At 49.2% G+C, this 21,640-nt stretch overlaps 2 protein-coding genes across 2 annotated transcripts; both read left to right on the forward strand.

Moving 5' to 3' along the window:
* Nucleotides 1–8,974: 8,974 nt before the first annotated feature.
* LOC309570298 (transcription factor SOX-17-like) lies at nt 8,975–10,898 on the forward strand. The gene is made up of 2 exons (XM_082277027.1): nt 8,975–9,354; nt 9,646–10,898. Exons 1-2 carry the CDS (start codon nt 9,063–9,065, stop codon nt 10,572–10,574), a joined length of 1,221 nt encoding a protein of 406 aa, XP_082133153.1. The 5' UTR covers nt 8,975–9,062; the 3' UTR covers nt 10,575–10,898.
* A 7,097-nt stretch (nt 10,899–17,995) lies between these two features.
* LOC309581541 (transcription factor SOX-17-like) lies at nt 17,996–19,868 on the forward strand. The gene is made up of 2 exons (XM_082296199.1): nt 17,996–18,520; nt 18,806–19,868. Exons 1-2 carry the CDS (start codon nt 18,229–18,231, stop codon nt 19,732–19,734), a joined length of 1,221 nt encoding a protein of 406 aa, XP_082152325.1. The 5' UTR covers nt 17,996–18,228; the 3' UTR covers nt 19,735–19,868.
* Nucleotides 19,869–21,640: the final 1,772 nt, after the last annotated feature.

A 21,640-nucleotide genomic window follows, 5' to 3' on the forward strand; every position in this document is an offset into this window, starting at 1 on the left:
AAATTCTGATAGGCTGGTGTCTAGCAAGTGCTGTGTTGGGGTTCAGTATCTATGAAGGACCAGTGAGTACCCATTAACATGGAACCCTTCCAAAGACAGGTGATAGAGCTAGCCTTAGTTCTGTAATCACATCTTTAAATAAAAATCAGTTGACCATATTTCAGGATGTTTCTGAAGATACAGGATGCAAAGAAAATTCTAAGAATTTGTTTTAAAAAAATTGGACAGCTGTTAATTAGCAGCATATGTACTACTATTACTTACCCAGATTAAATTTTTGTTGCTTAGATTTTGTTATTGAATTCATCTGACAAGTAGCAAAAAATGTGTGGCTGCACTATTGCAAAACTGAAAAGGAAATTTTAAAAGTGATTACACTCACAAATATGCCTTCTATGGAAGGGAAATAGTCAGTAGGTCTTGATTTTTACTTGTCACTAGTTCAGGTCTGTGCTGTGGCATCTACTGACTGCTGGTTCACAGTATCTGAAAAGTGCTGAGGAAATGTATTAATCAGTGATTAAGAAACAAACATGAAGAACACAGAAGATACTAGAAGCAAAAGTAGTAACTTAATAATATTTCATTATATTGAAGGAAAAAAAAGGACAGATACCAGAAGGTATGAAACTGTAGGTAATCTTCTAGTGCCAGAAGCACATGCTTGCTGATGTAACTATGTCTTCACTAGCAAGATTTTCCTGTTTAGATAGGCAGCAGGGGAGTTATGCTGTTGAACAGATCCTGTGTTTCCGGGGCCAAAGATTAAAAAAAAATCAAAAACAAAAACCCAAAACAAAAAAACCAAACCACCTAGCTACACAAAACCCCCACTTTTACAACTCTGTCAGGTTCTGAAAGCTGCCAAGGGACCTCTGTATCATGCCCTGTTCCAAACATTGTGTGCGCACACAGTCTGACCCTGGAAGGAGCTGCAGGTCCTTCCTGAGCAGGACATGTTCCAGTGTTAGCTATGAGCTCAGACTTAATTCTGTGCTTAGCTGAAATGCAAATTATATTACTAAAGTTCTTCCATTGGACTTCAAAGAATGTATGAGATACACTAACATATTAGAAGGCTGGTTCTCCCCTTGAGGAAAGGTAAAGTGAGAAGGGTCTTTCTTTGAAATAATTTTATTTTTCCATTGAAAAAGCAATAGTTTTCTTGCAAGAATCTGTGTATTGATTTGTTTCTTAATCACTGATTAATACATTTTTCTCAGGCACATCCCATTTGAAAGTCTAATGCAGTAACTTCTTCAATAAATAACATTTTGTGCTGCAGAAAGTACTAATCGAGCAGCTACAAAAACCCTTTACACTCTGTCCTTTCCCGCTCACAGTGTGTCAGTGTGGCTCCCTTACCTGGCAGCTTCTCCTCCCAGCAGCTGAAGAGTTTTTAGCGGGGTAGTCCTGAGGTCCCAGCAGACCGACTGTGCTACAAATGTTGGCTTTTGGGGAAAATGGGCTCCCTCTGGTGATTGGTGAGTGATTGTCAACTGAACTACCTTCGTGGTTTGGGTTGTCTTAGTTCAGATTTTATTTTCAAACGGTACTCTCACGGCACTTGAGCACTCACGTGTGCTGACATATAATGTGTTCCTAGCAACTGTCAACACTCGTCATCCTTATTTCCTGGAGTAGCAGAGGGCTTGCAACATAAATCTTGCAACTTTTCACCAGCTGGGAGGGAAGGCTAGAAGATTGCTGCAAAGAGATGGCCATGGAAAGTTAGGTATTTCTGTTGTGTCAGATAATTTTGGTGTGCTTCAGTCCCAACTCTGGCCTTTGTGGTTGGTTAATATTTCTTAGGCATTTTTCCTTTTATACTGTGCTGAGTGACTTACTACCTTTACTTTTTGCAGGATGCTGATGTGAAGCAAAGTAGCACGAATGTGATGTCCTTTTGTGGCAAGTGTATTTACACACATGTAAACCCAGAAATTAAAGCTTTACAGTAATCCACCTTGCTTCTTCAAACCTCTCCAGGCTTTAATGGTAGAGGTCTGTTGACACTGTGCACCTAGCTCTACACAAACTGTCTCCTAAACAAGACTTGACTAAATTTTAAAAACCTGAAAAGGCTGTTAAAGCAAGGTTTCTAAATTAAATGTTCATGCAACATTTATATATAGAACTCAGTTAAACAGGCATCCTATCTTAATGGAACAGGTAAACTGGAGATAGCTGGGTAGAAATCGTCTTAGATCTTGCAGGTTGTTTGCAGTAGGAGTGAGGATCTCTAGTCCTTGATCTAGCTACAGAGAAAGTTGATTGAAATTCCTGGTCTTCTTTTTTTAAGTTTTCCATTCTGTGTGATAACCGCTCTCTCATCCTTTCGGTAAATACCCTTCAAAGGGTGTTGTGAAGATAAAAAGGTGATGTTAAGGGGACAAAGCAGGAGAAAAGGGGACTTTCAGCCTTGGGTTTTATTCAAACAGAAATAGGCCAAGCAAGTGAAATAGGTGTGACTGCTGAACTGCAGCTAGGCAATTCTGAACGTACTTCAAGCCCAGGTAATAATGACTGGATCAAAAAAACCACCCACCTGCATTGTTCAGCTTAGCTTGGAGGTTTGTGGAGCTTAGCTGCCATTTTTATGTTGTTACTCTTTGTGCCAGGCATGATCCCATGAGGAGCTGTTTCCTTCTCTCTCACAGCTCAGTGGCAGTCAAAGGTGTTCAGAACTCTAAATATTAATTGTTCTAGGCAGAGAAATTGTAGATTTCATTGTGCCCAGTAGAGCAAGCATATGTGTGTCAGTGAGAGTACTGTGAGTGTGGTAGTGTTAGAAACATCATCAGATTGACTGCTTTGGATTTGGAAGATGTATAGATGTCTTTTTATTATAATCTGCAACTTCAAATTATATTTAAATGGAAACTAATCGGTATTTGAATTAATATTAATGAACTAATGTAAAAACAACGAATATGAACATTAAAATTCACTTTATGCACAGGTACTCAAAGAAAACAAATATAAAACAAAACAGCTGTAGCTATCAAGAAATTAAACTAAACAATTTCTCAAACCTTCCAACTGCCTGATGAGGCTTTTTTTCTTTTTGTAGTTTATTTGACTAAATAAATGTCAAGTGTCATCTGTTGTGCACTTCGCCACTGGATGTAATTGCAAAGATATGATGAAAATCCAGAGCATTTCCACTGAGCACATTTTAAAATTAAAACCTTAAACAATATCAAGTTTTGTATTCCTATGTTTTGCTTATAGAGAATACCCTTTCTGGTCAGGTAACAGAACAGCTATTTTAAAACAACATTAACATTGTTTCTAATTTCAGGGATTATTAATTTATTTTAAAATAAATGTATCATATTGTCCATTTTGGAAAAAGGTTTTATTCATCTTTAGTGTTGTTTCTTTCTGATCTAACCTGTTCATCACTGCTGATTCATCAGAACTGCAGATGGCAAGCTGTTGATGTTTGGATTTAGTCTTCATTTAGTATTTTTATTAGTACTTCTAACTTACTTCTGCTAAACAGCTAGCATAGGACTCTTTCCATACTCTAAAATCACAGATTATCTCTTCTGTGACCATGAGTAACTGGCATGTTGGAAGCAACTGCCCAGTCCCAAGCCCAGCTACTTTCTCATTTGTATAATAAAACACTTTTATTCTGGCTAACAACAACAAACTTCACCCTTTGAAATGACTGTAAAATATTGCTGCCTACTAAATAAAGCAACGTATAGATATGTATTACAAGACTGCAATAGCATTATATACAGTGTAAAACCCACTTTCTAGAGAATATCTCTGACATTCATTCTTCTGGCCTTATTAAGGTATTCTAGGAGCTGAGTGATACCAGTGAAGCAATTTTTTTTCACTTCAGTGTAACTGGGGTCAGCTTTTTAATTCTACAGTTACATGATTTGTCTTTGACTAGTCCATCACTTTGATATCTAGTGTGTCAGAATAAATCTTACAGTAGAACAAGTTAGCAGTAGCTCCACTGACATAAAAGCAGCATAAATACAAACAGAGGCTGGGCCAAATTGCCTTGGCCAGATCAGATCCCTGAACTTTTGGAGTGGCTCCAGCATTGTATAAAGCATTCTTTTTTTTTTTTTTTTTCCTTTTCCCCCCCTTTTATTTAATAACTTGTATATACTTATCTATTAAAAGTAACAGGACTTCTGTTCTTGGAAATTCAGGTGTAGGGGAGTTCTAACTGACCCCAGCTACTGTACTGCTTCGTGGTCTTATGCAACTCGTTCTCAAACCAAAGGGCACTGAAACCAGAACGAAGTTGGGAACTCATGTAACCAAACTATTGAAATTTTGTTTTACAAAGGAATATGCAACAGGTCTGTAATATTAGTCTCATAATTGTTCTTTATATTAAAGGAGTATGTAAATTTATTAATATAAAGGGTGATGAGACTTAGGTCTAGATTATGCTGTTAGCAGTTTGAGAAAAGTGTCCCTTCTATGCTTTCCTCATGAAAATAATGTTATTTCAGTGTCATTCAAACTTTGCTTGTGCCCACATATTGTCTATCTGGAAGAGGTACTACAGAAGTACCTAGCACTCGAGTCAGTTAAACATGCCACTTCCCCCAGGTTCCCATACATTCGGGTTCTGCCTTCAGGCGGGGGCAGGGAAGGTGTTACAGTGCGTTAGAGCCATGCCCAAGCAGTCCCGCCGGCGAGAGTTAACCCCTTCCTGGGAGAAGGCATGGTCCAGGCTCTCTCCTGCTCCGCCGGTCCTCCAGGACGTGTACCGTCAGAATTCAACATTAATGTTCGATAACTTCATTGAAAAGCCATTTCCTTCCGACTAGGAAGTTTTCTGACCGTCCTTCACTGCAGTGACATGGGCATGGTACATAGCACTGTGTAGCTGAAAGAACGATGGATAGCAAGATGTGTGGATATGTGTAAAGGACGTATTTCTTAGCACCGAGAAGAAAGGATGAGAGAAATAGGGCGGTAGTCCACGGCTCTCCTTTCTCCTGTGCGTTCGCTAGATCCAGGGCTGAGTCTGCCCAAGGGGAAACACCGCAATCCCTGCACGATCCCGGAGGGGGTGTTTGGCCGCTGCAGAGCCCGGGGCCCCCGTGTAGATAAATGCATGACTTTTCTCTCTAGCCGCTTTCAGACTTTCCCCTTCAACTCGGCATCCAGGGGCTGCGGAGGAGCGGCCCGTCCCGAGGGGGAGCCAGCGGGATCGCCGGGGGAAAGGGCCGAGCGCGGCAGCAGCGGGTCCAAGCCTCGCCCCCGGCCGGCCGGGGCACATCGCCTGGCGGGGGGACCCTGCTCGTGTCCGCCGGGAGGCGAAAGCGCTCTTACCTCGGAATGGGAGTCGTGCACGTCCCGCTCCCCCCGCCGGACGCCCTTCAGTCCTAAATTGCGGGTACAGCGTTGCTTAACACCCCCCAAAGCAGCCGCGCACAGATGCAGGGAGCTCCCTGTGCGAGGCCGCGCAGTCCCATAGCCAATTTCCTGTCCCCAGGCCCGCGGCGATGGGATGTGATTCCAGCGAAGCGGCTCCGCTTCGGATGCTGAGGGGAGTTGTGAGCCGCAAGCTTTCCGCAGGTCTGTGTGCATTTGCTGGAAAGCAACTTGCAGATTAAAGTGAGGCAGGCGAAGCAGTAACTTTCTAGATGCTGGGGACCATTACTTTGCTGTAAAGTAATTAATGGTGTTTCCATAGTTAAAGTTTCTGAAAGGGACATTTTTCATTTTTGGGGTTTTGATTTTTTCCATTCGATAGTGGGTCCTTCCTGACCAGGGCTTTTGCAATACACTCAATTCCCTAACAGAAAGTCCCGAAAAATCTTCATTTGGGGAGATTTCTTGCACTATGCAGCGCTGTCGGGCTGGGCTGCTTTCATTTAGTGGTTTTGAACCGCTTTAAAGAGACAAAGTGTGCTGCCTTTAAATACACGTTTTTTAAAAAGGCTCTTGTCTTGGGAAACTGCTCGATTTGCAGGAAACCCTCCGGATGTTTGCTGCTTTTCATGTGGCATTTGTGGTCGGCTCTGATAACGCTGGGAGCACCACTTCCAACACCGCATTCTGTAATGGACCTGAAATAGAAACACATCTCTCGCCGGAGGATCCCCACTCCGCGCCCCCGCGCTGTGTACCGGCGGGTTTAAAAGGTCAATAAATCAGAAGGATGAACTCTCGGTGGCATTGTTAGGTTGGGAAAGTTAACGAATGACCCCAGGAGTCGTGCGACCACGAAGGTTTCAGGAGTGTCAGAAGAAGCTCCCTATTAAACGCTGCGGAGAAGTGAGGTCTAAGCACAGAGCGCGACTGGACTGAGGAGCAGCGCAGTGCTGTGTGTTTTAAAATTACAATTCGAAAATGCCTACACAGTCAAAACAAAAAGCTAGAAAAGAAGTGAGATAATCTGTCTATGACGCCAGGGGCACAGGAAGGGTCACAAACTGCCAACATTTTCTGTACAAACCAGGGAGCTTTTACTTTCTCGGCTTAGATTCAAAACACACCTTTCTTTCTTTGATCCCAGATCAGTGAGCTGTAGAAACGGTTTCAACAAATCTCCCGAATAAAGTCAACTACAGTTGCTTAGTTTATTACCTCATGTTCATTATATAGAAAAACATTTTCTTTTCTGCTGAAAGTGGCAGCCCTAAAAAATTGCTGTAAGCTTCATTTGCAAGCAATCCCTCTTACTCGCTGAACTCTTTCAGTACAAGCCCCTGCGGGATTTGTTCCCTTGGCTCACGAAAATGTTTTTGCTAACTAGAGTGAAAGGGAAACTTTGGCGTTTTAACAAGATCAACTGGTTAAAAAAAAGGTAATACTCTCTCCTACGGCTTAAACTCCTTAGTTGGTTAGTCTTGCCCGAGCCAGTAATGAGGCGCGAGCTGGGAGCTGCTCTGGGAACCACTGGAAATGGACCCGCTCCCTCAGAGCAGAGCGTTGTTACCTACTTGGGTTTTGTTTTGCTTGGAAGTCATGTTGCTTATTCCCTCAGTTGAGTATTCTGTTATCTGCAGGGAAAAATACACACGCTTTCCTCCTGCATGAGTTTTCTTTAAACACTTTTCGGATTCTGCTTAATTCAGAATTTTCTCTGGGTATCGGCCGTGCGTCGGTGCGTGACCCTTCTCAGCACAGCTGGCCTGGGATTGAGAGCTCTGAGTCCCGGCACGTCGGGTCGGCAAGTGTCACAACCTCAGCCATAAAACTAAAGCCATTAGTACACCAGCCTTAGCCAGGTACGGCCTAAGGTAGTGTTCCAAATGCGCTGGACTAAAAACGAGTGAAAAAGCACTTTATTCCTGACTAGCGTTGCTGGTTATCGCCGGTTCTGGGCTGATGTTCGGCTTTGCAAGCGCAGTGTCCCAGATAATTTATTTTACAATCAATTCTAAGTGCATAATACTTTTGCAAGAATGGTGTTATTATATACTAGTATGAGATTAATTTAAACATACATATGTGTGGGAATCACTGTTTTCACCTCTGCTGCTTTTTACGGCATGTAATATACGGAGAAAAAACAGGGCTGTTTGAATCGCTGCCTCTCTTTTTGTTCTAGAGCGAGTGTTTGAACGGGGAAAAGGAAAAATAAACTTTCTGATTTGTTTTAGGCAGGTATCAGTCTTTTGGTAACAGTTTAGACTCCTTGCAACAGGGATAAATACGCTATACCATAGTGCTGGAAACATACAGCTTGTTTATAATCTCTAAAAAACAGAGGGGAGCAGAAAGCTAAATGTAAAAATGACTCGAAAATTGTCTTCGCCGGTGTTAGTGCCTGGCAGCTCCTGTCCGCTTCTGCGATCTTCTTCTTTTTAGGATATCTGACTGTCAAGTGTAAAGGAGCAGGCTTTACGTTGTGCGAAACAGGAAATTCAGTATCAGAATACGCTAATGGTGATTCTGGCTCCATTCATTTAATTTCAGCGAGAATTCTTACAATATTGGTTTATTTGATCAAAGTGGCTACCCAAACAAAGGTGTCCTTAACAAAATAAACCCCTTTGATCCTCAGTTTAAAGCTGAGCGGTTGCTCAAATAAGCATTGATGCATTTAATAGCACACCACATAACAATGCAAATATTAACCAAAGCGTCCGTGAAAATGCCGTATTCTACATTAGTTTGCATGCCAAAGGAGACCATAAATGGTACTGAGATAGAATATCTGTTTATTCTGAAGTGATGGACATTTTTCAAACCTCTGTTTGTATTTACAGTTTATTCATTTGGGCAAATCAGAGAAACCCTGACAACGCAATGCAATAAGCAATACGTACTGCAAAATTCAACTTCTTAATAACAACTACATACAACAAGTATTTACTCTTTTTGACAGGCACTGTCTGCTTTATTAGGAAGTATGAAAAAGTGGGATACGTTATATATCATAGGCTTTACTCCGGGTTCAGTATCCTACTGTCTCACGAGGTTCGAACCATCTCGTATGGGTTTACAAGGGGAAATATGCTCAGGGAGCACTACAGCCTAAGAAGCTGGAGTGTAAGGCACATATGACTTGTCTTGTTATAGCCAAGCTACATCCCAGATCTGCCAGCAGAAGAAGTCGCTTGTGCCTCTCAGAGTATTACAGGGTATCCCGGCACAACTCTAAATATTCTGTCCCTTTCCGCTCTTTCGTATCTGCTCCTCTCAAGGATGTCCATCAGCGCACGGCGTCGGTGGGCCGGTCGGTCTGTGCTGCCCTTGCGGAGGGCAGGGCTGAAGCGCAGTCGGTCCCCCGGGCCACACCCGGCACGGGTCCCGCGGGGGCGGGGGCAGCGCTGGCCGCGGCGGAGCCCGCGATGCGCTCAGGTGCCGGGCCCCGCCGCGCCGGGAGGAGCCGCGGGGGCCGCCCCGCCGGGCAGCGCCGCGGGAGCCACGGCCGCCGTCCGACTGCGCGCCCGCCCCCGCCGCCCCATTGGCCGCGCCGCGGCTCAAATAGGGCCGGGCCGAGCGCCGGCTCCGGCAGCAGCGAGCGGGGTCCGAGCGCCGAGTGTGTGCCGTGGGCTGGCCGCAGCTGCCGGCTTTGGCGGCGGTCGGCAGCGCGTCCCGAGCGGACCCGACGCGAGATGAGCAGCCCCGATGCGGGCTACGCCAGCAGCGACGACCAGGTGCAGGGGCGGTGCTCGCTGCCCATCATGATGCCGGCCATGTGCCCGTGGGCAGAGTCGCTGAGCCCGCTGGGCGAGGCGAAGGCGAAGGGCGGCGCGGCGACGTCGGGGCCGTCGGGCGGCCGGAGCAAGGGCGAGGCGCGGATCCGGCGTCCCATGAACGCCTTCATGGTGTGGGCGAAGGACGAGCGCAAGCGGCTGGCGCAGCAGAACCCGGACCTGCACAACGCCGAGCTCAGCAAGATGCTGGGTGAGCGCGGGCGGGCGGGCGCGGGGTCCCGGCGAGCGGCGTGTCCCGTCGGGCGGATCCGCGAGAGCGAGGAGCCCGGCCGGGCCTCAGGGTGCGGGGCGGGGAGCGGGGGGCTCCGTGGGCTGTCGGGCCGGGGGTTCTGGCGGTCGCGTCTGAGGGCGAGCGAGGATCGCGCACACGCGGGTGAGGCCGGGGGGTCCGGGCCGCGGGCGGGGGCGGTGTCGGTGTCGTGGGGAGCGGGCGCGGGTGCGCATCGGCGAGCGGGCGGTCTGACGGTGTCGGTGGGTGCAGGTAAATCGTGGAAGGCGCTGTCGCTGGCGGAGAAGCGTCCGTTCGTGGAGGAGGCGGAGCGGCTGCGGGTACAGCACATGCAGGACCACCCGAACTACAAGTACCGGCCTCGGCGGCGGAAGCAGGTGAAGCGCCTGAAGCGGGTGGAGAGCGGCTTCCTGCAGCACGGCCTGGCGGAGGCGGCGGCGGGGCCCGGGCTGGGCAGCGAGGTCGCCGGCGGCGGCGGCGGTGGCGGCGGCAGGATGTGCGTGGAGGGCCTGGGACTGCCGTACGGCGAGCAGGGCTACGCGGCGGCGGGCGCGGGCCACTACCGGGACTGTCCGCCGCTGGGCGCGGCGTTCGACGGCTACAGCCTGCCGACGCCGGACCCGTCGCCGCTGGACGCGGCGGAGATCGAGGCGCCCTTCTTTGCGGCGGGGCTGCAGGAGGAGTGCGCGCTGGTGCCCTACGGCTACGGCCCGCACCCGGCGGCCGCCGAGTACCCGGCGGCGTCCGAGAGCCCGTCGGGCGCGTCGCTGCGGCGGCACCTGCCGCCCGGGGAGGCGCTGGGCGCGGGCGGGTCGCTGCAGGCGCTGCTGGGCTGCCCGGCGCCGCTGCACGCGTACTACGGGCAGGTGTGCCAGCCGCCGGGCCCGGGGCGCGGCCCGCTGCCGCCGCCGGCGGCCGTGGGGCAGCCGTCACCGCCGCCCGAGACGGCGCCGTGCCGGGAGCAGCTGGAGCAGCTGCCGCCGGAGGAGCTGCTGGGCGAGGTGGACCGCACGGAGTTCGAACAGTACCTGCGCTTCGCCTGCAAGCCCGAGCTGGGGCTGCCCTTCGGCGGCCACGACGCCGCGGCCGCGCTGTCGTCGCCCGAGGGCGCGGGTCCCATCTCGTCGGCCGTGTCGGACGCCAGCAGCGCCGTCTACTACTGCGGCTACCCCGACTTGTGAGGGGCTCGCTGGGGCCCGGCACGGACACTGGCAGGGAGGCGCCCGGCCCCGCTCCTATTTATGTAATTTATTTGAATCTTGAGAACTGACAGGGTATCCGTGACCTGCTCGAGGTTTAAAAGGTGATGTGCCCTCTCGCTGTCTAGGTGGGGCAGGTCTTACCATCACTGTCCGACAGTGACATGTAAAACTGTTCCTGCTGTGGAATCATGATACTAGTGGCACATGGAGAATATAATTTCTGAGATCTTGTTAGAGATCCGTATGCTTTTGTATGTTTTACAGAGTGCTGGTTTTTATATGATGGATTTGTACAGAATAATTTTGCACTTTTACAATAAAGGGAAAATAATAAAACTGGTCTCTGATCACTCCTCCAAGAGGTCTTGCTGTCCTTTAATTGTTACTGCCTTTTAAACTACTTTTGCAAGTGTCCCTTGTACTAAGCCTTGAGTCCTCTCACACTTTCTGTAGTCATAGTCTTCCTATGTCTCTCCTGCTCCAATTTTAAAGCTAACCCTTCAGTAAATTCAGAAAGTTTTAAGCCTTCTATAACTGCCTACTCTAGGCTCCTGGTTTATTTTATTTTTTTTTTGTTCACTTTACTCCTTTACTGGTGCTTTCTTATAGAGTTGATTAATATGACTGAATTAAAAAAAAAAAGACACATTTTATGTTTGAAGTGTAAAAAGTCTATACGAAAGCGCCTGCTGAAACACGTCGGGGTTTGTTCTGTTTTTAATGGAAGCATGGACACACTGATGCCGTTTAGAACAGCGCCTGTTTGGATGAGCGCTGGTTCAAGCACCTCCTGGGAGAGAACATCTTTCATGTCCCTGTAGCTGCTCTGCTGTGCGGGGCGGGGGTGGCGGTGGGAATGTGTATCAGACCTCCTCTGCCGAGAACGAGAGCTGTAAATCAGGATTTAAAGTAGGTGAAAAATTACGATACGAGCCTCCAACGGGAGAGGCCGGCCGGGAGCAGCCCACTCGGCATCCTGCCACGGCGGCACCTTCACCCCTACTTCCCAGAATCTTACCTCCTCTCTCCTAAAGAAGTCCCTTGGTCTAAGTCATCGTGTCTGTAGATAGAAATATCTTTGTGCTTGAGAAATGTGCACCCTGCAATTAAACTTGGGAGGGGAAAAGCCATTTTCATTTAGATTTTAGTACTAAGTCCGGCTGTGGGCTGGGACTGATAAATTAATTACGTCTATCGTTTACATCGGGGGGAGGAGGTAACAGTCATCTGGGTCGTTTGCTTCCTAAGATAAAGCTGTGGAGCTGAGTCCCGAGGAGGAGGGAACAGGGGCCGAAGTGGCAGACTTGCCCACTGATTAACCTGTCTTCCACGAGGACGGGAAATTAAATTGGGTCCGTTTTCAAATTACAATTAAAGAGACTTACGTTTGTACCTGTGAAAGATAAAATAGATGCAAACTGCCTCAATCAGTGAGATTTGAGCACAGCTTCTCTGGCAAAAAAATTGACTTAGTAATTGTGTACTATTAGTGAGTCTTGAATTAAGAGGCATCCAGACCCTTAATATTTCATAGAATAGTCTACCCTCTAGCTTCTTAATCTTCCCATTTTACTTTTCAAACAGTCTTCAGTTGTCAGAAATATACCTAAAATATCCATCCTGTCACTCTTTTCACTCCTCTCCAAAATGTACACGACAAAAATGATGTAATTCTGAAAGAGGGATACTTCAGAGCAAGGGCATAATATGTTTCCTTGATACCTTAATTTGGAAAGAAATACTACATGTTCAAAACAGAGATACATAAATGTAGTAAATAAATGTGCATGAGAGGTGGTTTCATATTTGACTGAGTTTTCCTTTTATTATGATATTTAAACCTACAGGATTAAAATAATGTTGTCCTTTTCTCACATGTTAGCAGCTTTCTGTGGGAAAATCACTTTGGCTGGTTTTCTAAATAAATCATCAATAAGCTTTTCTTAACTGCAGTCACATTTTCCATTTTCTTTTAGATGCAGGTTTTGGTCCCCACCTCTGTCCTTCAGCCCAACTTGTCAGACAGCTGAAGCCTGAAGCAGACTTGAAACTGTAAGTGGCTCATAATGAAGGCTGAAAACATTCTACTTCTTTTTTTTTCTTTTTTTTTTTTTTTTTAAATATATATATGATACCGGAAGTGAATTACACTAAATTGAAATAAATATACCAGTTTTGGTAAGAGGGTTGGCTAGCACAACAGTCCAACACACCACAAGAGTGTGCCAACCTGTGTGTGGTGAAGATGTGGCAGATCTTCCAGCAACCCTTTTCACAGAGCTTTTGCAGACTCAGATCTAAGAAGCGGTAATCGCCTGCACGTAGTCAGATGTGTAGCTCTTTTTGTAGCCCTTCCCTACGAGAACTGTCTAAAACTTCTTTAAAATTTCTGAAACACGGCAGATTTATGCACTGCCAATATACATGAAGCAAAATTTTCTGAAGCTCGCTCCAAGACCTAGTTTCCTTAAAGCGTCTTGACTTTCTGATTCTAAATGGCAGACACCCAAATCTTTCCTGTAGCCCTTTTGAAAGCATTAAACCTTCCTCACATTCCATGACTGCCTATGACAATAGGCACATTAAAAGAAGAACCCCAAACTGATTAATTTTTTTTTTGCAAGTGGTTTCCGCGCCAAGGTTCTCGCTGTCAGGCGGTGAAGGCAGTTGCTACGTGCCCCGGGGAGCTGAGGAGAAAGAAGGCTGCAACTGTGTGCCACAGACCGAGGTGCCTCCTGGATCCCTCGCTCTCCCGCACTCTTCGGTCAGAGTCGGGGTCTGCCACTGCCACTCCGATCCCGGCACTGCACCCATGGCAATACGCTCCCTGGAAACCGCGGTTCTGGTTTACTCCAAAAAGTAAACCACAAAGACAGGGTGGCACCTGCAAACCCTCTCTAACCTTACCAAAACTCATTCTCCAGTTAAACAACGGCATTACCCGGGCAGCGCCTTCCGGCCCCTTCCTACAGGATTGGTGAGTGCTCTCTGAAGTTCACGGAGATCACCTATGCCCCAAAGCCCCAAAGATATTCAGCTCTTTGTCTTTTGTTTGGTTTTGGGGGTTTTTTGTCCCTCTCTTATTACTTCGCAATAAATCTGTAGTTACGTTTCGATTTTTCTTAACACAGTCAAGTCCCTTACGTTGGTGTCACGCTGCAGCTGGTAGAGCTTGGTTTGTCGTTTTTGTTTTCGGGTTTTTTTTCGGGGTGGGTTTGTTTGTTTGTGCGGGGTTTTTTTGGTTGGTGGTTTGGTTGTTTTTTCTTTTTTTTTTTTTTTTTTGTTTGTTTCGGTTGGTTGGGAGTTTTTTGTGGGTTTTTTGTTGTTGTTTTGGTGGTCTGTCTGTGTATGTGCGTATTTATGTATGTGTGCTCTCTCTCTTCCTTAAGTATATGGATAGAAAAGTAAGTGGGCCTAATGTGGAAAAAAGAGATTTCAGGACAAGGTACTGAATTAAAGCCAGCTCTAGGTTTGTCCATACAGAGCAGGTGGCAGGAAAGCCAGGAAGTGAGAATAACAACACACTTGGTAATGCAGAGGAGATGGAAATGTCACAAAGCAGTGGTTTTGTGCTCTGAAACCCTCAACATTAACTTAGCAGACTTCTGCCCATTTCTGTAGCTGTGTGCTTTTTCAGCTACAAAGACAGTAATCGCTAGAAGACATTAGCAGCAATATTGCTGAAGAATTTCTCCTTGTATACAAATTTAGCGTACTTATATGGCAACCCTATTCTTGTTCTGTAATAAATCCTCTCCCAGTGGCCCCTGAGAAGGACGGCAGAAGCCGCTGATAACTGTTAGCATGCCAGCACGGGATCAGGAGCTGGCCATCCACAGCCCGGGCACAGCTGGCGCGGGCGGCAGGGACAGGCCGTTCGCACCTTGTGACAAGCGACATTAATGTGCATCGGGTGGCTGACTGCACTTACTGCTGCACCGAGTGACCAGCGCGATGGACAGAACTGTGAAACCCAGTAATTACACACCCACGTTTCCTTAACGTTAAGCAGTCGAGTAATGTGTTGACTAATTAAATGCCTGCGAGATCAGAGTTCAGTCGCTCTCTTCAGATTTCCGTCTACAAAAGTAGGAATTTCTTTCACCTTCTCTGTGTTTGGACAGAGGCTCTTAGATACGGCAGCTGTCTGTGTGTCTAAGAGAGTGCGCTGATCAGCAAGGTTTCTCTCAGACTGCTATATTTTAGTGTTTTAAGTGTATGATTTTACCCTGAATAATTTACTCAGAAGGTCTGCGACATAAGGAGATTTCATCTAAGATATTAATCTTGTCCCAGAGTAAATGCTACGTAATTCCCTTTGTTCCTGCTGACACCAGACTTCTCTTTACTTTGGATGCTGCAAAATCTATCCTCGGTTTTGTCCATTGTGCTAGGAAAAACCTCAACATCCAAACCTTCTAAAGAGAAAAAAGAAAATTATTGCACTTTTACACTGTAAAATGACAGGTTATGAACGCGTTTGCAGAAGAAAGGGGTAGGTTATTTGTTTCCCTTCCCTGCTTCGAGCGTTGCAAACCCACCCAGACGTCGCTGCTGTTAACACTAACCCATGATCTGTTTGGATTCTGGATTACAGGGTCCCATAGATGCGTGTGGCGTCCCAAGGCTGAAGATCGGGGGGCATTACATGCTTGTGTTTATTTCTGGAACTCGTTTCAAAGCCGCTTTTTTTTTTTTTGCTACTCGGAAGTCACTCGTACTAGGGGGAGCTGCTGATGGCTGTGGGTCGGTAGAGCTGCTTTAGGGGACGAGCCCGACAAACTCACGCTGTCAGGTTGTTGCGTGGTGTGACTGAATGAATTAGGTGATGCAATTCTTGTCGCTGCGTGATTCTGCTCGTCGGCCGGTGCTTTGACCTGGTCAGCTGTGAATTGCCCCGTTTCGTGTCTGCTGAAGAAAACCTACGGCAAACTCGGGAGGTCGGGTGTCTCCTGCCCCAACGTTCGGCACTCATCTCCCCAGCGTGCTCCGGGCAGGGACAGCGGGCACCAGTCACCGGGTTAACCGGGCTGGTACAGGAGGCGCAGCCCGCGGGTGGAGCATCCCAACCCGCCGCCCTTAGCGCCCGCCTGGCAGCCTCTGGGATGGGAAAGTCCGTGGTGGTCCCTCTGTAGCGTTGCCAAACAACGAGAGCGGACAGTGCAGCGCGGGGCACGGAGGGCTGAAACAACTGGAGGGGGCCACCGTGCAGGCGGCCGGGAAGGGCAGCAGTGCGGCTCGAGGCCTGAAGACAGCCCGCTAAAAGCAATGCACACTAGTAAGACAGGTCCAGTCCCCCCTGTCCTTGAGGATGCCAACATGTTCTGAAATAAACCTACTCCAAGTTAACTAGCTGCCTAGTTTTTATCCTAGGGAAATTTAAAATACGTGTCCAAGGAATACAAGTGATCTTCTTTTATATTCTGTGTATGTTTGCGTGTCAAAAAACAGAGCAGAGAAGCTATTCTGTGCTGCGATAGGACACAGGGAAAGAGCTTTAAACTAAAAGAGGGTCCTTTTATATCAGATAGAGGGAAGCAGGGTTACACTGAGGATGCTAAAACACTGGAACAGGTTGCCCGGAGAAGTTGTGGACGCCCTATCCTTGGAAGTGTTCAAGGCCAGGTTGGATAGGGCAGTGAGAAACCTGGTCTAGTGGAAGGTGTTCCCGTCCATGGCAGGGGGGTTGGAATTAGATGATCTTTAAGGTCCCTTCCAATCCAAACTAGCCTGTGATTACTTCCTGCAGTTTAAAGGGTTTATATATATATTCATTAACTACTGTCCGAAAGAAATTATTTCAGACTTAGTCTGACATCATTACCATTACCAATTGATTGTTTGCCAAATAAGTATTCTGCCCCCCGAAACTTTCCCAGCCTGCAGGCATTTACATTCGCTTTTCCGGGTTTCAGACCTGTGTGAATAAGAAGGACTCTAACTAACTCGCGTTAGTGTTGCTCTTTGCAAAGAACTAACACAGAATTATATAGTCTCGACTTCAAGCAAAACACGAACACAAAGGTACCTGGAAAGAAACTGTACGGTGACTTAAATAATTCCTATGTCCGTCGCTGGAGAGAAAACGGAGGTTCTCCGACGGCAGGAATCTATCGAGGGTGCTCCGGCTCCTGCTCCCCACCCGGGAGTTATCGCAATGCCTGGAGGGAGCCCAGCCCGGCCGCCCCACATACCTGGCGGAGATAGGCTGTCGTGGAAAAGCGCGCCTTATTGGAGGGGGAAAAAAGGGCGTTAATGACCAGCAAACTTAATTAATGAGGGCAGGATTTATTCAGAGGTTTTTTTTTTTTTCGCCTGCAACTTCACGCCTTTTCTATTCAAATGAGATGTGATCTCATGTATCAAGGTACAGATGTGCCTTTCAGCTTGTCCAGTTACACTGGAGCATAAAAATGCGCCAAGAAACACATCCCAGGTCATGCCAAGGTTTGCAAATCGCGCGACTACTCGTTTATGGGCAAACTTTCTCTGCATTCATCCTGCATGAAATATGGCATTGATAACACATCTTCTGAGGTACGCGCTGAAAAATAGGGTCGGTGGTACTATCGAAAATATGATCGAATATTAAAAAGCCGAAATTGAAAGAATTATTACAGTTGATGAGAACGTCCCATTTATCATGCCATCATACGATGGCAGTAGGACAGTTGTAAAAATATTAAAACCACCTCAAACCAAACACCTGTTTTGAAAAAACACCAAACAGTATTGTCTTTACAGCTTTTCTGTATATTCCGATAAACTGATAAACGGCTTAATTTTGAACGCTCCGTGATTTAACGAAACCAACTTGCCACGGAGGCAAAGCACAGAGAGCTGACGGCAAGAAGATCCTGCGAGACAGCGACACTGACAGCCAGACGGGAAAAAATCTCTCTCTGTATGCGGTGCTGGCCCACCATAGCTAGGAGCGCGAATACAGCGAGGATTCCCGCGCCGTTCCCTCGGGGTAGTTGGTTACGGAGGGAAGGGGGCAGAGCAGGAGCATCAGGGGCGGCTCGGACCTGCTCAGTTAGCACGACAGGGTAAGAAGCTGAAGTGGGAAGCACAGACGATGACTTGTCTTATTATTGCCAAGCTACATCCCAAATCTGCCTGCAGAAGTCGCTTGTGCCTCTCAGAGTATTACAGGGTATCCCGGCACAACTCTAAATACTCAGTCCCTTTCCGCTCTTTCGTATCTGCTCCTCTCAAGGATGTCCATCAGCGCACGGCCTCGGTGGGCCGGTCGGTCTGTGCTGCCCTTGCGGAGGGCAGGGCTGAAGCGCAGTCGGTCCCCCGGGCCACACCCGGCACGGGTCCCGCGGGGGCAGGGGCAGCGCTGGCCGCGGCGGAGCCCGCGATGCGCTCAGGTGCCGGGCCCCGCCGCGCCGGGAGGAGCCGCGGGGGCCGCCCCGCCGGGCAGCGCCGCGGGAGCCACGGCCGCCGTCCGACTGCGCGCCCGCCCCCGCCGCCCCATTGGCCGCGCCGCGGCTCAAATAGGGCCGGGCCGAGCGCCGGCTCCGGCAGCAGCGAGCGGGGTCCGAGCGCCGAGTGTGTGCCGTGGGCTGGCCGCAGCTGCCGGCTTTGGCGGCGGTCGGCAGCGCGTCCCGAGCGGACCCGACGCGAGATGAGCAGCCCCGATGCGGGCTACGCCAGCAGCGACGACCAGGTGCAGGGGCGGTGCTCGCTGCCCATCATGATGCCGGCCATGTGCCCGTGGGCAGAGTCGCTGAGCCCGCTGGGCGAGGCGAAGGCGAAGGGCGGCGCGGCGGCGTCGGGGCCGTCGGGCGGCCGGAGCAAGGGCGAGGCGCGGATCCGGCGTCCCATGAACGCCTTCATGGTGTGGGCGAAGGACGAGCGCAAGCGGCTGGCGCAGCAGAACCCGGACCTGCACAACGCCGAGCTCAGCAAGATGCTGGGTGAGCGCGGGCGGGCGGGCGCGGGGTCCCGGCGAGCGGCGTGTCCCGTCGGGCGGATCCGCGAGAGCGAGGAGCCCGGCCGGGCCTCAGGGTGCGGGGCGGGGAGCGGGGGGCTCCGTGGGCTGTCGGGCCGGGGGTTCGGGCGGTCGCGTCTGAGGGCGAGCGAGGATCGCGCACACGCGGGTGAGGCCGGGAGGTCCGGGCCGCGGGCGGTGTCGGTGTCGTGGGGAGCGGGCGCGGGTGCGCATCGGCGAGCGGGCGGTCTGACGGTGTCGGTGGGTGCAGGTAAATCGTGGAAGGCGCTGTCGCTGGCGGAGAAGCGTCCGTTCGTGGAGGAGGCGGAGCGGCTGCGGGTACAGCACATGCAGGACCACCCGAACTACAAGTACCGGCCTCGGCGGCGGAAGCAGGTGAAGCGCCTGAAGCGGGTGGAGAGCGGCTTCCTGCAGCACGGCCTGGCGGAGGCGGCGGCGGGGCCCGGGCTGGGCAGCGAGGTCGGCGGCGGCGGCGGCGGTGGCGGCGGCAGGATGTGCGTGGAGGGCCTGGGACTGCCGTACGGCGAGCAGGGCTACGCGGCGGCGGGCGCGGGCCACTACCGGGACTGTCCGCCGCTGGGCGCGGCGTTCGACGGCTACAGCCTGCCGACGCCGGACCCGTCGCCGCTGGACGCGGCGGAGATCGAGGCGCCCTTCTTTGCGGCGGGGCTGCAGGAGGAGTGCGCGCTGGTGCCCTACGGCTACGGCCCGCCCCCGGCGGCCGCCGAGTACCCGGCGGCGTCCGAGAGCCCGTCGGGCGCGTCGCTGCGGCGGCACCTGCCGCCCGGGGAGGCGCTGGGCGCGGGCGGGTCGCTGCAGGCGCTGCTGGGCTGCCCGGCGCCGCTGCACGCGTACTACGGGCAGGTGTGCCAGCCGCCGGGCCCGGGGCGCGGCCCGCTGCCGCCGCCGGGGGCCGTGGGGCAGCCGTCACCGCCGCCCGAGACGGCGCCGTGCCGGGAGCAGCTGGAGCAGCTGCCGCCGGAGGAGCTGCTGGGCGAGGTGGACCGCACGGAGTTCGAACAGTACCTGCGCTTCGCCTGCAAGCCCGAGCTGGGGCTGCCCTTCGGCGGCCACGACGCCGCGGCCGCGCTGTCGTCGCCCGAGGGCGCGGGTCCCATCTCGTCGGCCGTGTCGGACGCCAGCAGCGCCGTCTACTACTGCGGCTACCCCGACTTGTGAGGGGCTCGCTGGGGCCCGGCACGGACACTGGCAGGGAGGCGCCCGGCCCCGCTCCTATTTATGTAATTTATTTGAATCTTCTCGGGACAGTTTCACAGACTTTGTCTGGGCGGAAATATGCTACTATCCTGATTGTCCTGCAGGCACCAGGTCTGGTTCGAACTGTTTTTCTGCTGGTGTTAACGGAATGTTTACATTTTTTTTCTTACCTTCATGCGCGTAATTACTGTTATTTTTGCAACATCAGCCCTCTTACTCGTTTGCCCGGAACTTGTTTCTTATGTGTTTTTAACTAGATCTGTTTTTTGTGTTTTGGTGTTTTTTTTTTTTTTTTTTTTGTATTCCCAGAAAATAAATGAATGTACAGCTGTTTCTGTCATTCTTCTTTGCCACGTGGCCCTTGGGGCTAACCAATCTGCAGTTAAATCTGTCATGCCCTAGGGCGATGCTTCCCGAATGCAAATACGATATGATTCTTTCACCATCACAATGGCTCCAAAACGGCCTCCAGGACCAAAGATGTTTTTTCCCAGGTGTGGCTGTATTCTTGTCACATAGCTGAATGACCAGATCTCTGCTGTTGGTTTATCTCTTGGAGTACAGAACATTTGACTGTACTTGTGTGTGATTTGTAGGTTTTTTTCCTTCTGATTTGAATGCCAACTGAATTTGCATTAATGCATTGGGGAGAAAACTCCAGTCTCTGCAGCAAAGGAAGCTAGGTAAGTTTGAGATACTAATTTTAAAGTGTACCTGGAAATCCATTGGTTTTGGAAAGTTGCAGATGAGAAGGTGACTTTGTACATCGTGATTTCTGTCTGAACCAAAGGATTCACAGACAGGATTGAAGCTGTATGTAGGAATTATATTATTTTCTGCCACCTACCTTCAAGTCTATCCATGCCATTTAGTACCCTGGGGTTCATGCTCAAGTTTATATTAGTGAGGAGAAAAAACAGTGCAGTCCAAGTGCTCATCTCGGTTACTATCAATCAACTGCTGGAATTAATTGACCATTAAAATGGGGGGTTTTAGCATGTTCACCTCTACTGCTCTGTTGTGACATTTCTGCCACTGCAAGAATACAACTACATCATGACTCTTCTGATGTTTGGAAGATGCTGGCTCGAGTCAACTTACAGTAATTTTAGTAGAGATTTTCAGATATTTTAATTTGCAAGCAGCAGTTCACAAGTGATTAGCAATAACAAATATTTTTGGGTAAGTGTACTTTATCCTGCATTGGTTTATTAGACTACTTAGTTGTGGGTGGAGAAATCTTGCAAAAAATCCATTTGTGCAATTTATGCTTGGTTTTATAAAAATGAGTGACCATTTTTTAAACACATTATGGACACAGAGATAGCTGTATTTTCAAATGACTCTGGTCAAAACATGGGATCAGACAATGTTTTATTTATTAATTCAGAAAGTTAATTTTATGTAGGTGACAAGAAAGACTATGTTCACTGCCTCCAGTTTTTTAACAGCATGTAAATGAAATAATGAAAAAATCACTTGAAATTGCATTGTCTCAGTGTTGTAACATCTTTTTTCCCCTCTCACCTTGACAATGAGAAAAGTGTGAAAGCCAGTGTCTGATATTAAGGGTGTTGGGTGTAGGGTGGGAAATAAGACTGCATATATATCACTGTTTTAAAAAGTCACTTTATTATAATATTTTGGTCTGGATAGAAATATTTGACATGTTGTAGGCTAGTAGAGGTCTAACAACAGTAAAAATTGTCTCCAGATGTCTCCTAGATGACCTGCCCTGCTGATCACCATCATGATAATCATACTCCTTCAGTTATGGACTGCTAAAACTGTAGGAGGGGCTCTTTCTCATACTGTTGCAGAAATGTTCAGAAAAACCCCCTCAGAATAATAGCAAAGACAAACTAGG

This window comes from Coloeus monedula (assembly GCF_965178545.1).
Source record: "Coloeus monedula genome assembly, chromosome: 1".
In the NCBI taxonomy this organism is placed as follows: Eukaryota; Metazoa; Chordata; class Aves; order Passeriformes; family Corvidae; genus Coloeus; species Coloeus monedula.

Excerpts from the sequence above, each read along its gene's own strand:
- LOC309570298 (XM_082277027.1), top strand. The coding sequence starts at position 9,063 with ATGAGCAGCCCCGATGCGGGCTACGCCAGCAGCGACGACCAGGTGCAG. Across the intron at positions 9,355-9,645 it reads CGAGCTCAGCAAGATGCTGG|GTAAATCGTGGAAGGCGCTG; the intron begins GTGAGCGCGGGC and ends CGGTGGGTGCAG.
- LOC309581541 (XM_082296199.1), top strand. The coding sequence starts at position 18,229 with ATGAGCAGCCCCGATGCGGGCTACGCCAGCAGCGACGACCAGGTGCAG. Across the intron at positions 18,521-18,805 it reads CGAGCTCAGCAAGATGCTGG|GTAAATCGTGGAAGGCGCTG; the intron begins GTGAGCGCGGGC and ends CGGTGGGTGCAG.